Source organism: Nelumbo nucifera, chromosome 2 (genome assembly GCF_055504915.1).
Source record: "Nelumbo nucifera cultivar China Antique chromosome 2, China Antique-T2T, whole genome shotgun sequence".
NCBI lineage: Eukaryota > Viridiplantae > Streptophyta > Magnoliopsida > Proteales > Nelumbonaceae > Nelumbo > Nelumbo nucifera.
In genome coordinates, this window is record NC_142650.1 from 60,502,916 (window position 1) to 60,518,719 (window position 15,804).

Below are 15,804 nucleotides of genomic sequence, written 5' to 3' on the forward strand. Positions count from 1 at the left end.
AACCCCCTGCTTTTCTGGTGAATTAGCTATGCTGTTTGCATATTGATATTATCTGTGGAATGGAGATGGAAATTTCCTTTGCCAACCACTTGTTTTTTCTCAAAACATGCTGGTAATGTCATATTCCCTGCCTGTCATTTCTCAGCCAGCTGATTACTACCTTAGAATCCCATTCAGTTATCAAGTTGCCCAAGTTCAACATTTTCCCAGCTTCATCCCTTGCAATAGGCCTTTGTGGAATTCCCAATGCCATTAGGTCGAGAACTTTCTTTAAAATGCAAAGGTGTGATGTGAGGCATTCCGCTATCTTGAGGCATGAGGTGTAGTTCAGAATGCAAGAGGTTTAAGCCACCCAACCACAGGGAGGCATAAGCCTCCTCAAGAGGAGAATATCATTATGTTTTTCTTTTCTTTTTTTTTTTCTTCTCTTCTTTCTTTTTATTTCCCCTTCCCTTCTCTTTTCTTTTTTTTTTTCTTTTCTTTTTGCATGAGGCATATGCTCCTAGTACACCTCATGCAAAAGGTGTTTGAGGTGTATGCGTTAAAGGCATCAATGCCTCTGGCATATGCCTTGGGGCATTTTGGGGGCGCTTTTCCTGGAGCCTCCCACACCTTTTGAAACATTGATTGAGACCAGAGAGCTAAAAAATCTCCTTGACTATCTCTGAAAACTCCTGTGCCTAAATTACCTGGGTTCCCCATGCTACGATTTTCAAGATTAAACCTTACTTGGTAAAGTGCTGGCAGTGTCCAAGCCAACATCAAAGTAGTCTTAAAGGAAAGAAGAATAGCCATCATCTACCATTCTCTCAGGATGCCATCCTTTGTGAAAGCCGCAAAAATCTCCAGTGTTTTTATCCAATTGATCACTTTTGTAGACCAAAGGATTACTGGCCTAGTGCATCTCCACATAATCTTTCTTTTCTTAAAAGAGTGAAAACCTCTCCCAGGTTTTAGAAGTGAAGGGATGGGAGATCAGTAGATGGTATGTAGATTTCTGACTTGCATCACAGAGAAAGCATTTATGAGGGAATAGCACCGATTGGGTCTTTTTTTTTTTTAAATTCTCACACATGTTGATTTTGACATGGAATACTTCCTAACTTAAAGCCCTAACTTTAGGAGGAATCGGTCCAAGCCAAATCATCCTAACAGGATAAGTATGCAAGATGGGTGGCGCAAGACCATTAAAACTAGAGGAATGTGAGTAGGAACACAAGGTAGAAAGAGTCCAAATTGTAGAATGAGGTCAATCACATGAGACTCTTCAAAGTCCCCAAAACCTTTCTCAATCCAAGATCCAAGTTCTAAAAGAGATCCAAGCTGGAAAAGGAGGCAAATTGGGAAATGGGCTTATTCTTTAATGAGGGTATAACATAGACAGCAAGTAGGGCTCTCTCATAGAGGTTTGTCTCCTCACCAAAGGTCTTCCTAGAATTTCACCTTGTTGCTATCGGGGACATCATAACAAACAAATTGGATGGGCAAAGGGTACATCAAAGAGATGGATTTCGAACGAAGTACGGGCTGCTCTATAAGCCACCCCATCATCCCTGACATTAATGACAGCCGGACCATGAATGTTGCCAATAATTTTGTGCCATAGATTGTCCTGCTCAAGTTGGTATCTCCACACCCATTGACTAAGGAGAGCTTTTTTTTTTTTTTTGGCCCAACCTACCAATTCCCAGTCCCCCATTTTCTCTTTTGCAAACCAAGGTTTTAAAATGTCAGACATCCAAATATAAGAAGCATATCGAAAATGTTGGAAATATCTTATGAAAATATTGTAAAAATGTGGTAGACACATTGTAAATTATGCAAAATATAGAATGATATTTTATGATATGATGATAGAAGCATAAGCACACCTTTTAAATTATGATCTTGTTCCAAATAACTAAACAAAGCTAAGAAGCTAATGTTATAGACAAAAGAATACGTTTGAAAGTTGCCTTGTATACCTTAAGATTTAGTGCTTCATGGTAGAATGAGTTAAAACAAAATTTAAACTCATAGAAAATGTAAATGGTTTTAATAGATCAACCATAGTTTTCAAGGCACCTAGGCGATGCTAGGCGACACTAGGGCGCCTAGTCACCTAGGCGATAAAAATTTTATAATATAAAAATCTAACTTTTGGCTAGTTACCTAGTTTTATATACCATCCAGCATGTATATTAATTGAAAAAACAGTAATTTTCTTTATTAAGAACATTAAATTTCCTCTAAAAATGTGGCAAATCAACACATCTAAAAGACAAAAATCTTTTATATATATATTAATTTAATTATTTTCAAATATAATAGTGCTATAATAAGGATTTAATAGAGAATTTCGTATCAATTAGCAGCTAAAGAAGGTCAACTTTATATGATAATATATTCAAGATTTAAAGTTAAATAGAAAAAACAAGGATGGAGTTTCTGTTTTATTTAATTAGAGAGAGAGAATAGTAAAAAACATAACCTCTTTATAATTCCATCTTTCTTTCTTTTTCTCTCCTCAAAACCCTTTGCTCTTTTAAATTTCAGTTGTAAAACATTAAAACAAAGTATATATATATAGCATATGATAAAATGTATTAACACATACATTAATAAGATACAGCAATATAAATGATATTATAAAAGGCACCCACCTTATCATTTTTGTCGCCTAGGTGGGTGCCTAGTCGCCTAGAAGGGCGCCTAGTTGTTAAAAGTCAAGGCGTTTGGGTGAGGTGCCCAGCCAATGGCACCTAGTCGCCTAGTCAAGGCTCTCTTCCATGCATGGTAGGATGTTCTGTGTTGCACTAATACAGAAAAAAGTTCTATCCACTTGAAAAAATAAATAAATGGATATAGAACTGTAACAGCTGTTGCTATGGAAGAGAGCCTTCTCAACCCACAACTTGCAAGCCCATCGGCAACCAAATTCAGCTATCTTGGGATCCATAGGATCTGAATGGTGATGCTGGCCAGAATTTATGAGGGCAGAAGTCATGGCTGTAATGGAAGGCATACAAAGGGCGAAAACTATGCACATCAACAAACTAAGCGTGGAGGGAGACTCAAAATTGGTGATCAGCTGGCTACAGGATGATGGAATGAAAATGTGGATGTACAATGATGAAAGGAAGAAATTCAGATGGTTAACTAGAGACATGGAAGTAAGGACAGGGTGGGTCAAGCAGAGTGCAAATGCCATAGCTGATTCATTGGCTAAGCAAGGGGTGGAGAGATTCATTGTTTTGAGCACAATTGTCAGGGATTTGGGGTTTCGTGGGGAGAGATAAGAGCTTTTGTCTCTCATGAACTTAAACTGTTTTAATAGTCTGTACTCACAATGTGGAGTACAGATTATTTCATGGTAAGCTGGGTTTGCTTGGAAATCCTAACTCCCTAAAGAAGGGTCCTTGCCTTTAGGTGAACTGTTTCTATGGTGTTTCTTGGAATTGCTTATTTATTGATTTTTTTATAGTTTTCAGTCTCTGTGATACTTGTAACTTTTCTATGAACTTCAATTTGCACAATTCAGTTGCACTTGATGGAATAAAAAATTTTCACCTAGGCCTTTCTTTCTTTTCAGCATAAAGGGGGTGGAAAGGTTTTCACGTGAGATATTTCAGCCATATTCTTTGTGAAGAAAACATGATTTCTGCCCCTTTAATTGAAACAGTTTCTACTCAATTTCTATATAAAATCTTGCATAAATTAAATTCTAGAAACTCACAATGTGGAGTCAGATTTATGATACCTGAATTTTATGTGAAAGTGACACTGACAGTTTAGGATACTCTACTATAGCTACTTATTGTTTAAGGGAGCTATTTTGGCATTATCCTGAAAACACTGCAAGGTTTTGATACTTGCTAGTTGTTATATCGTTTTATCTTGTGGTCTAAATGTATTTTTGCTAGAAAGATATTATTGAGAACATTCTGATTTTGCATGTTAAATTCTGGGTATCCCCAAAGTTGTTTCAAGTTGGGTTACTAAACTTTAGCCTGTCCTTGAAATGGTTGGTCCAATATTGGGTTCCAACTGAAGTTATTGGTACTGAATTACTGAATTTGAGTAACTGAAGTTGTTTCTATGATTCATGAAGACTCCTGAATTTGAGTAACAGGGGAAATGATGTTTTAACATTCTACCTCCTTTGTTCCACACTCTGCATTATGTAATATCCTCTACCTCTTTCTGAGTTTTATCACTTTTATGTTATTCTTTAATAACCGTTGTAATCCTTAAATCTCGCTTGATTTCAAATTGTCAATCTACGCTGTTGTACTCTGAAATTGATCAACTAGGCAACTTCAATTTGGTTTGTCATACAATTAAAGCAGGGTATACATGCACGTGTCAAATGCTCAAGTTTCCATGTACAGATAAGAAACTTCACCTTGATCAAACTACGCATTGGCCTCTGGATGTATACCTCCACGTCTCTTGTGTGTTCCTCTCAAGTCCTTGTGAAAAAATATTGCTGATAATGTAGCATATAGCATTCATTGTATGTAAATGCCTAAAGGTTTATTGAAATGTTTGAAATCTGCAGAAAGGTCATCCATAGAGAGGAAGGACAGGAAAGATGATTACCGTGACTCTTCAAGAAAGCGACATCGCAGCCAGAGCCGGAGCCAGAGTCCACAGCACAAATCAAGTAGAGACAGAGAAAAGGAAAATGATGTAGAGAAGGATCGGGATAGGCACCGAGATAGTGGTCATGGACCAGAAAATGAAAGGGGGAGGGAACGTGAAAAGAGTGGAAGCAGGGAGAGGGATGACCATGATAGGGATAAAGGCAGAGAAAGGGAGAAGGATCGTAGGAGAAGGGGAAAATAAGGAAACTACCTTGTAAGTGTACTTGGTTTTTCAGAATGCAAGTGAAACTAAAATTGAAATGTTCCAATATTAGAAAAAACTGAGAAAGGTACAAGGTGTTGTTTTTAGGAAGCCGGGGGCAGGGCTAGGGATATTGTCATAGATTACCTACAAAGTAGGAGCTCTGTAGCAACGTGTATACATTTTTCTTGATACTGGTTTTCAGTCTATTGCAGCTTGAGTACATGAGGAGATCTTGTTGAATCTTGAATGTACAAGATGTTAAGGTTCACTCCAAGAACCAGAAATGAGTCGAGAATAAAACATCATTATGATTTTTTTCCTTTCTGCTGAGGGCTTTCTTCTTCTTCTTCTTCTCTCTCTCTCTTTGGTCAAATCACATTTGTAGGTATAGCCTATAGGTCTGCTTCGAGCCTCAAGTTAGCAATGGTGAATGAGCAGAGTTGTGGACCTTGTGGTAGTGGAATTTGTTAATCATGTAAGTTTTCATCTCATAGCCAGAACGTTGTGGGAGGACTACTTGGCCATCATAACTGCACTTGGTTCCCCTTTTAAGCTAATTTTGGCAACGGGTACACTTTCCTTTTGGTAGTCTGCTTCCAAAAAGAATAAGTTCAAATCAGCCCCCCGCAAAATTGCCCCCCGCATATCCTTGCTGTGTATTGGGAACATCTCCCGATGATGATATCAGAAATGATGATGTCATCATCGGGAGATGTTCACAGGTAAGGGTGTCAATGGACCGGTTTTAGATTGGACCCCATTCAGTCCAAATTGACGGATTGGATGAACCAAAAAGATAATGGATTGGACAAATTCGGTCTAAAATATTTATTAGATTGGACTGGACCTGGTCCATCCATAATAAATTTATATTGGATTTGATTGGATTAAGCCAATATCCAGTCCATTGATATAAGATAAGAATATAGGTGTCAATGGACCGGGTTTGGGTTGAAACCAGCCTAAATTAAAATGAATTTGAACAAATTAGACAGTCCGAACATTAAATTGGATCAGTCCAAATGGTCCAAATTATTGATTGGATTGGATTGGACCTGATCCATTTATAATGGACTCACATTGGACTGGATCGGTTGGACCAAATCCTGTCTAATCAACACCCCTATTCACAGGGCAGCACCTTCTAATACTAATAGATCTGACCATTTGTTAACCTGGTAGATACGTAAGCTGGATGCGTATTGCATGGATGTTGTGAAAAGAAATGGATATGCCAGATGTACATTGTGAAACTTACAAATTGAAATAAATATGAATAGGTATAACCGTATAAAAACACAAGTGCAAACTTAACTTTCATGGTTTATATGAAGAGAAAAAGCTAAAGACCTTATAAAGACTGATGTGCTTTCATGGATAGATCTTTAAATACCAAAGACTGTTTGGTTGCAATTCTTTTAAATGACAATCTCGGACTGAAACCCCTTCATATAAACCATTGACACAGGTATGTAATCTCAGGCAATTTAATAGTTCTTTCAGGCCAATCTGTGTTTTTTTTTTTTTTTTTTTTTTAAATAAGTTATTCTTTTCGTATATAATTTTTTTTCTTGTCAAATTTGGTATCATGGTCCAAGATGGTTCATGTTTAGAGAATGATGCAAGAAAAAGTGTTTTAATATTTTTCATGATTATCAATAAATCTCTTTTTTATGGATTTGAGTTCTTAGGAATTAAAGGATAAAGTTGAGGTATAAACCAATTATTTTGCATAGGTGAATGTGTAAGTGGGACCTATAAGTGTTATTTTGCACAAATAAAAGTGTATGTAGGGGTGTCTGGTATTTGAAAATCCGATTCCAAATTTGAGATTAGATATAATCGAATCAAATTTGGATAATTCAAATATTTAATCATTCGAATCCAGATATTCTAATAATTTCAAATAGTTAATCAAATTCAAATTTGGCTATGACCTGATTCGATTCGATAAATATCTGAATTCGACTGATTATTTAATTCTTATATACAATATATAAAATATTTAAATGTTTTATAATATATAATAATTAAATTATATAGATAATCATATATATTTATATACTTTATATAAATAAAATATTTATTTTATATATTTATTAATTATCTAAAATAATTAATTAATCAATTTAAATCGAGTTAAATATTCAAATATTTAACCGGATTCGAATTAGAATATTAATTTTCAATATCCATCTGACATCAAGTCAAATTCGAACATCAAATTTTCTAACTGGATTCAAATTCAGTGCTAAATGTACTTTTGGATGTATCAACCAGTCTACCACAACATTTCATAGGTGGATAGTGCATTTTTATTTAGAAGTTCAACACTTGTTTCCGGTAGCACCCAACCATTGGCCCCAACTGTTACATGATGTGGAGCCTATGTGGCATCGACTTGGTAAGCTGACGTATTCAACTTTTGAAATTATCCAGTGCTTCGCGATGCACCACGATTTTCGTCTAATCGATTTTTTTGGCTTAGGGTTTCATTCCTTTCATTTTTCATTTTCAGCTACCGCCCATACTCAAGCCTCCTCCGCTCACTGCTGAACACCGTTGGGATTCTCGTCGCAACAAAAGCATTCCCGTCATTCAAAACTCCGGTACGTACGGTCGGTTTTCTTTCTGTTTTTTTTTTATTCTCCGGCGCATGTTCTTTTTTTCCAGCCGTTGGATTTCATCCATCTAAAATGCACTTCTGGATTTGAATCTAGATATTTGTTGATGTAAAAACAAAAATATGAGATGGAGTTTAATTATGGATCGTTAGATGAACGAGTAAAAAAAGCATAGTGAATGGAAGTTACTATGCAATAGTTAGCACAGAATCGTAGCTGTACGAGAGAAAACATGTTAACCATAAACCGTTAACCAAACAAAAAGCGTTGGGTTGGGGAAAACGGGTTCACATCTGTGCCCCACAATGTCCCACAGCACATTTTTACCGTGTATTGATAATATTTCCCGATGATAATATCAGAATCGATAATGTCATCATCGGGAGATATTCCCAATACACGGCACGGATGTGCTGTGGAACATTGTGGGGGCGCAGATGTGAACTTGGGGAAAACGCCCCTTCAATGCCAGCATGGCATTCACACCTAGGCAACCAAACAGTACATCCATAACCATTGCGTGGAAGTTTATTTTCCTAAATCACGCCAATAAATCATTTAGAATATATATAAAATAAATGAATTTTTAGTTCTCATCCCTTTTAGCCTTGCATTAAGAATATCTTCCCAAAAAAAAAAAAAAAAATACAAGTATGAAAATATTTTAAAACACTGTAGAAGGTTATATGAATGGTGTAAGCACTGTCTTGTGAACACTGAAGCCAATCTCAATAATAAATCTTTTGAATATTTCACAGATTCTTGGCATTTCCCACCGAAAAAACAAAGAATTGTATGAACTAACTAGTTGATAATAATGGAGATAAACCTTCACCTATTTCATTTCTCAGTTTTAGAGAATATATTTCGTTGTAGTCAATATACTAGTTAGGACCTTGTGATGCATAGACTTTTAAGTGAAATTGAAGTAGAAGACGCACATGCAATTGATCCATTATTATTAAATTTTAATTATTTTTATATATGGAATGTAACTTGGATTATTTTTATACTTCTAATAATATTTTTTTTTCTTATTAACTAATTTTAATCATATCCCAAATCAAACAAAATAAGTAATAACTCAGCCTAAGTGCACCAAAAATACCAAAGGCATAAGTTTCCACGTAGTCATGGGAAAAATACAACAAATATAAATTTTCATAGCAATTCGAATTAAAATGATAATTTTTGCAATGTAAGGGAGATATTAATTTGCTTCCATTTTGGTTATAATAAAAAGGTGGAGAAATCTTGTGTTATTAGGGAATATCATAATAATGAGATAACCACGATGAGATAAGGACGAGGAATTAAACTTTGATTAGTAGAGTTCATCTTATCAATCCACGATGAGATAACCACGCAAGCATTTTTAGAAAATCAGAACATATCAAATTAAACCAGTTTCTACAAATTTATTGGAATAAATCATCATTCAAGGCTTAAGTGACAGTTAACCCATTACAAAATCTGCCTCAAGCAAGGATTCTTGAGTCTTGATATCACACCATACATACATACAAATAAAATAAAATAAAATAATATTAATGATGATGATGATGATGATATTAAAGCATATACCCTTCATTCTTGAGTAGGTCCATTTATTTTCCCACTTGTTGGTACTTTTCCTTAACTACATGTTTTATTTATTGATTTATTTTCCCTTCGTTCGCATTTGGGAGACTAGTGATGTAGGCCTTTGATTCCATCTACTTAGGCCCTATCATTGAATTGCATTGGCATTTAATAGAGATGAAGCTATTGGAGAGTGCTGGTGTGTCTCAACCTTATGGATGCAATTTTACATGGGATGGATTTGGTTGTTTGGTCCTCGGGCTAGGCTTGGGACCAAAAGTTCAAGCTTATTAATACTTTGGGTTGGGCTTGGGTCTAGTCCTTAGTTATTTTGAACCTAGCTTATATATATATATATATATATATATACTATTTGAATGCATATATGCACATTTTTTATTAATAAACCATATACATACATACATGTATATGAATTTTTGGTGTGGGCTGGGCTGAGGCCAGATAGTTTAGGCTTACATAAGACTCAATTCAAGTGCACTTTGGCTGTAAATTACAAAAATACCACTACTGGTTTGCATCCAAAATCTTAAGAAAAAAAAAGATAAGCAGTTAAAAAAAGAGAATTGGAAGGGAAAACATGGCATTTTCATAATTTTACCCTTCACTGTAATTCAAGAGTTTATCCAAGTGTATATTTATGAAAGTTCAGGAACTACCATGGTGCCAATCTGCAATTCACCCTTAAAAATTTAATTTTGTCAACTTTTTATATACTTGACAGTTTCATGATATCTCTTTCAGTACCATATCTTTCCGCATAGATTTTCCCTTACAGACACTGTCATTTGAAAGAGCTGAATAGAATATTAGTGGCCTAGTGGGTAAATTTGGCATTTACAATGAACCAAACTGAATACATAGTTAAGAGCAAGCATCACTCTCACAGGTTTTCTGTACATCAATGGAAAAGAAGCAAGACAATTATTTACAAATAGACCCACATAGAGGGGTGAGATCAGTGGTAGTTAAATTAAATTGGATATTTGGTCAATGTAGATCACTTTGTCTTCCGCTACTTTGGACATCTGAATTCTGCCACCAAATATCACCAGCCCTGTCTCTTGAGAACAACTACTGAATTTCAATCAGTGTTCAGTGCTCATTCTCACTCAGCTTCGGAAAGTCTAAGGCGTATTGACAGGGGACTTGAATTCTTATTCACACTGCACAAATTCCAACAAAATATAATGTCAGCCATTGCTTGGAATCTCATTCAGCATTTCAACATGATCACCCAGATCAGGAACTAGTATTCTAGAAGGCATTAAAAAAGGCAACTTATTATGAGCTAAGCTCACCAGAATATATAATCTCCACTAGATGACACCTTCCCTGAAATCCAATCTGGAACTAGTTCTTCCATCAAGCTCAGCTGCTCTTGAACTTCTCCTGCACAAGCAAGTAACAATATTAAGATCATATGAAGCCTCAATATATTGTGCAAATATTCCATATAACTAATAATTCTCAGTAATAGTTGATAAGAATGAGGAGAATTACTTTTATCAGTTATATCACAATGACTGGCAATTATCTTGTGCATAAGCTCCTCCTTTGTCATAACAGAACGCTTAGCTGACTGAAATATTAGGTGGATCATGTCAAACAGCTTGGGTAGGCATGCAATCATTTGTTGCCGCCTTTTTGCTCGACAGGTTCCTGCATCCCTCTCCTCCTTTGCTTTTCTTTCTTTATCTCGTATCTGCAAATAGTTAATCAGGTTAATCCACCAATACTAAATGACCCAAGTTGGCCACGTATTCCCATGTCAGGCATGGAGTTAATTTGTTAGACACATCAATGGGAATGAGGAGCTGAAGGAATGGAAACTACATTTATTCCAAGTGTAACTTGGAACAGAATTCTACACTGAAATGAACAAAAAGTAAAAATAAAAATAAACTTCTCTTCATCATGATGGTCTGGTAGAAGAAAATATCTAAAATATTACAGCACATGAATATGTGACTGGACATACCGATTGCAGAAGTGCCTTTGGAAGAATTTCTATAATATCCTTATCAATAGATGACCCCCTTGTCTCATTTGTCTCTTCCTCGGTCTTTGCTTTCTTTACGGGAGTATCAAATTTCAAAGATCTACTTCGCTTTGGACGCCTGACCAACTTGTTCAATGAGTTAGCCAAATCATCACCAGGGCTCATTCGACATCTTTTTGGTGTCTGCAATGTGGGTGTGACGATCAGCTTGGCTGGAGTTGAATCAAGTTTTGTAGGAGTCCCTTGGGTACCAACAGTTTCTGTCAAAGAACAGTCTTCATTCCTCACAAGTTCTGTCTTTTTGCCCACTTCTGCAATATTGCTGGAGGGGTTTGATTTAGATGGAGAAGCACAAAATGTTGATAATCTTTCACTGGTCAGTGGTTTTGAAGAATACTTAAAAGGTGACAGAGCAGCAGAAGTTCGAGGCTCCTCAGTGGAAGAACTTTCTTTGAGGCATGGGTTTAAGACTGGTAAATCTGAAGGTTCAGGAGGAGCGATATGTTGTTGTAGGTGATTATGCTCTGTTTTAGACATGGGAACTTTCTGTGAAAAGCGCCTCTGGAAAGACTGAGAAAGGTGAGCCGCTCTTTCTGGGAGATGTTCTTGAAGAACATTAGATGATGTGGGGTTGCAGGTCTTGATAGCACTTTGAAGTATGTTCTGTTTCTTTTGATTGAATGGCTCCGGCAACACTTCCTCTGGAATGTCATCTCCCTGAACATAAAAGAACAATTCAACATAAGAAAAGTGGCTAGCTAAAATGGTTTAGTACGCATTCTATAATCCTAGTAGTAAAAAGAAAGTGAATAAGACATTTTTGCATTAGTAATTTCCAGTCACTAAAATGCTACAAAGGTAATTTATCAACATTTTAGGTGAAGCAAAAATAGATACGAGGTTGAATTCATCAGAAATATTGAACCTTAAACTATTTCTTAAATCTAGAAACTGCTTTTGTGTCAAAAGGAAATAAAACAAACTTTTACATTGAGTTGTCAATAATCAGTTTGGAATTTAGGTAATTATGAATGACAGCAATGGTAATCTCTCAAGAAAAAAAGAAACAAAGAAAAAGAAAACAATGGAGCAATGAGGGGAATATAATAGTTCTATTTTCAAAGCCAATTGGTGTAGGGGGTTCAATAAGGACATAACTTCGGGCAGATTTAACAGGGATCAAAAAGACCAAATAACCAAACCAATTCAATGCAATTAACTCATTATTAAAGGTGATTCCAAGGTAGTAAGTTACAAGCTGGTTGAGCAGTAATCAGGAAGGTTCATGAAAATATGGGAACATTATCAGAGAAATCAGAATTATTCAGTGGGTACCTCGGGCAGCAAACAGTTTAATAGATGGACTGGCTAAACAAAGGGCAACAAGTTTTGGGGTTTGGTTTTACGAGGATAATTCTATTTGTAATACCTTATCTGCAGCCTGAATTGGATAGCCGAGGCAATCAACCTCTTAATTACTTTTGTACTCTTCGTTTGATCTTAAATAAATGTACTGTTTGTTACTGATAAAAAAAAAAGAGAAGGAAAACAATAAAAAGCACTACTTCAAGTTTCAGATTCTTCATGCCATGGCAACAGAGGATAAATAAACCGACGAGTACCTCCGGATGGGCTTTGAAGAAATCTAAAAGCCTTTCACGGAAAACCTTCCTCAAGTTCAGATGCCCACTTCCGACCTTACGCTTCCCATCATTTTCAAAGGCATCTGTTTGAAGAGTAACTTGAAGTTCTGGCTTCATGCACAGTGTTCCCTCATCGTGCATTAGAACCTTCTTTGTTATAATAGCTCCAGGTAAAATGTACTTCAATTGAGCTAAATGGCCATAGGAAAACCTCCTAAAAGCATGGAAAAGTTAAAAAGAAAAATAATCAGAACAATTACAAAACCCCAGATCAAATTCTATCTGATTCCCATATAAAAACAGAGCAAAACTTTCAACACCCGGATTGAAGTTCTGCATTTGCCAGTTGAAAATAAGTCCAGTAGAAAGAAAGGGGGAAACCTACCGGTCTGTTAGGGCCTCAATTTTTGGTGAAATGTTTGTAAACGTCGACAGTGATCCTTTCAAGCGAAGCAGCCGGATTGAACTCTCCATACTGTCAAAAAACTCGGCCAACATCTCATACCTGAATCACCAAAGCGACAGGTTCAAGCTCAGAAAACCTAGATTGTTTATGACATTTTAGACAGAAAGAAAATGAATGTAATGCTAGATTCCTTACTTTTCAGGAAGTTTAGTCGATGCTTCGGTCTTGGAAGATTTACCGACCGCACTGTCGCTCGATCCATATTCAGACGAGAGACTTGTGCTTGTCCCAATCCGGTTCCGATTGAGTTGATCAGATGGTGCATCTGTATTCGTCTTCTTCCGGAGCCCCTGAGCTATCTTCTTTACTTCCTTTACCGAAAGAGCAAAACCTTGATTTCTGATCCGGCGAGGGAGCTGCGTCGGCTTCTCCGGTGTCTTTAAGCTCCATTGATGCGGATCTGCTGCTTGAGCTTCATCCGACGAAGCCGATTCCGAAATCGACTTGATTATCTTCTTCGACCTGAAGGGACCGAAAGGCGAAGATGAGGGTTTTGCCCCAGAAACTTTTTTTGTCGTCTCAGAAGTAGAGATACCGGAGGACTCCATGGCTGGATGGACGGAGAGAAGGAAATGGTGGCGAGAGCTAATGAGCTAGAGGTTTGGCGCGTTAAATGGGCGTTGCTTGGCGGGAAAACTGAGTTGGATGGTGACGTGGCCAATTGCCAAGTCAGCTCTCGCGCCAAAAAGTGGATCCCGTTTTCCCGCGTCTTGAGTCCGGATCGCTCCTTACATCGATCCAACGTCATGGTCCAGCCGCACATCGGGAACATCTTCCCTACTTGTATAAAGGAATCTGCTACCAAATAAAACGCTTCCAACAATGTCACAAGTAACCACTGCGGTCGAACATTGAGAACATCTCACGTGAAGATGTTCTCGGCAGTGTCAATGGACCAGATTCTGGCCGGACTCCATCCGAATCACATCTAAGATTGGACAATCCAAATTTTAGTATCGGGTTGAACCGGTCCATGTTTTTATGGTCCAATGTATTTAGCGGACCGAAATGGACGAAGTCGATTTCTCCACAAACTGTCTGAAAATCCAAGGTTTGAACCGAGGACTTCAGTCTAGGTTTTCTCAGGTGAGTGAACTGCCTCTCTCCAGTGGCTCTCTCTCTCAGGGCAATTTTCAATCTCCGGCGGCCTTCTCCCTCCGATATCTATCTCTCTCGCAAGTCGCAACTATCTCTGTTCAGTAGCATTTCTAGCAAGAGCTTCTTGCTATATCGATCATGAACAATCGAGTTCTAACAAGGGCTTCTTAGGCATCATTCGTTTTCCTCTAGTTCTGCAATCAAACATCACCGGGACACAAATCATCGAAGAAGGTAATGAAAACCTACTCATAGGGGCCAAATGGATCCAAGATCCGATCCTATTTTGTCGAATTCGGATCATCTCTGATCGGATCTTCAGATCACTCTCTATCCAATCCGATGCGTTATATATTTATATTATTTATTTGTAAATACATTATTTATATTGTATTTTTATAACTTTATTATATTCTTTATTTTTTTATAAAAAAACATGTATATATATGATAAAAAATAATTAAAAAATACTTATATTTTTTGTTTTCTTTATTTAAATTGATATATTTTTTCTTTTAATAATTTATTAATTTTTAAAGAAAACAAGTCGGATCAAATAAGATCTGAAGATCCGATAGGATTCGAATTCAGATCAAGTCCTATCAGATCCGATCAAATCTTCGGATTGGATCAATTCCGACATGAACAATGTTGGATCGGATTCGAATATACCCTGATTCGAATCTAATCCAATCCATTTGCATACCTACCTACTCATTATTTTTGTCTTTTTAGATTGATTTAGTATTTTCTATAATTTCTCACAAAAACCCCGGTCTTGGTCCTAGTATTTCGTTTCTTAAAACCCTAAAATCACTAAAATATATTAAGCCCTACAATGTTTCACTTGGGCTATCCATATTCAGGAAAAAGGATTTAATTCATATTTTTTCGAGTTTCTCCAACACTCAAAATTCAGAAGAGAGAGTATATTTTTATAAGTTGTTTAGCTTGGTTAGATCACATACCAAGCGTAATAAGATTTGTTTAAGCTTGAGATGGGTGTCAATGATATTCGGAAATTCAATTTTGAATTTGAGATTCGGCATTAATCGAATTGAATTCGGATAATTCGAATATCTAATTGGTCGAATTTGAATATCCTATTCATATCGAATAGTTAATCGGATTCGAATTCAGATATGACTTGATTCAATTCGATAAATATCCAAATTCGACCGATTATTTAATTCTTATATATAATATATAAAATATTTAAATGTTTATATAATTTATATATATATGTATATAATAATTAATTTATATATCTATATACTTTATATGAATAAAATATTTATTAATTACCTAAAATAATTAATTGGTCGAATTCGAACCGAATCGAATATTTGGATATTTAATTGAATTTGAGTTTGAATATTAATTTTCAATATCAGTCGGATATCAAATTGAATTCAGATATCAGATTTTCTAATCGGATTCGAATTTGGATATTGTTTGATTCGATTCGAATTCGATCCGTTTACACCTCTGTCAATGATAGATTTGCCAATGTTAATTATAAAATTAGGATTTTTTATTTAA

General features: G+C 36.1%; 2 protein-coding genes across 9 annotated transcripts in view; one reads left to right on the forward strand and one right to left on the reverse strand.

Moving 5' to 3' along the window:
- Positions 1–5,154, forward strand: part of LOC104612479 (protein RRC1-like) — a 41,661-nt gene extending 36,507 nt beyond the window's left edge. For 4 of the 8 annotated variants that reach the window (XM_010279899.3, XM_010279900.3, XM_010279901.3 and 1 more), the window contains one exon: positions 4,541–5,154. In XM_010279899.3, coding sequence (XP_010278201.1) covers positions 4,541–4,827 — 287 coding nt within the window. In that variant the 3' untranslated portion in view covers positions 4,828–5,154. Of the gene's footprint in view, positions 1–4,328; positions 4,434–4,540 lie in introns of all 8 variants that reach the window. The other 4 variants (XM_088898314.1, XM_088898315.1, XM_010279903.3 and 1 more) reach the window with 4 other exon arrangements.
- Positions 5,155–9,730: 4,576 nt separating this feature from the next.
- Positions 9,731–13,745, reverse strand: LOC104612476 (CDT1-like protein a, chloroplastic). Its single transcript, XM_010279897.3, has 7 exons — positions 13,300–13,745; positions 13,084–13,203; positions 12,678–12,912; positions 11,035–11,772; positions 10,557–10,758; positions 10,355–10,445; positions 9,731–10,219 (listed from the first exon to the last, which is right to left on the reverse strand). The coding sequence occupies exons 1-7, from the start codon at positions 13,710–13,712 to the stop codon at positions 10,162–10,164; spliced, it is 1,857 nt and encodes a 618-aa protein (XP_010278199.1). The 5' UTR covers positions 13,713–13,745; the 3' UTR covers positions 9,731–10,161.
- Between the last annotated feature and the right edge of the window lie 2,059 nt (positions 13,746–15,804).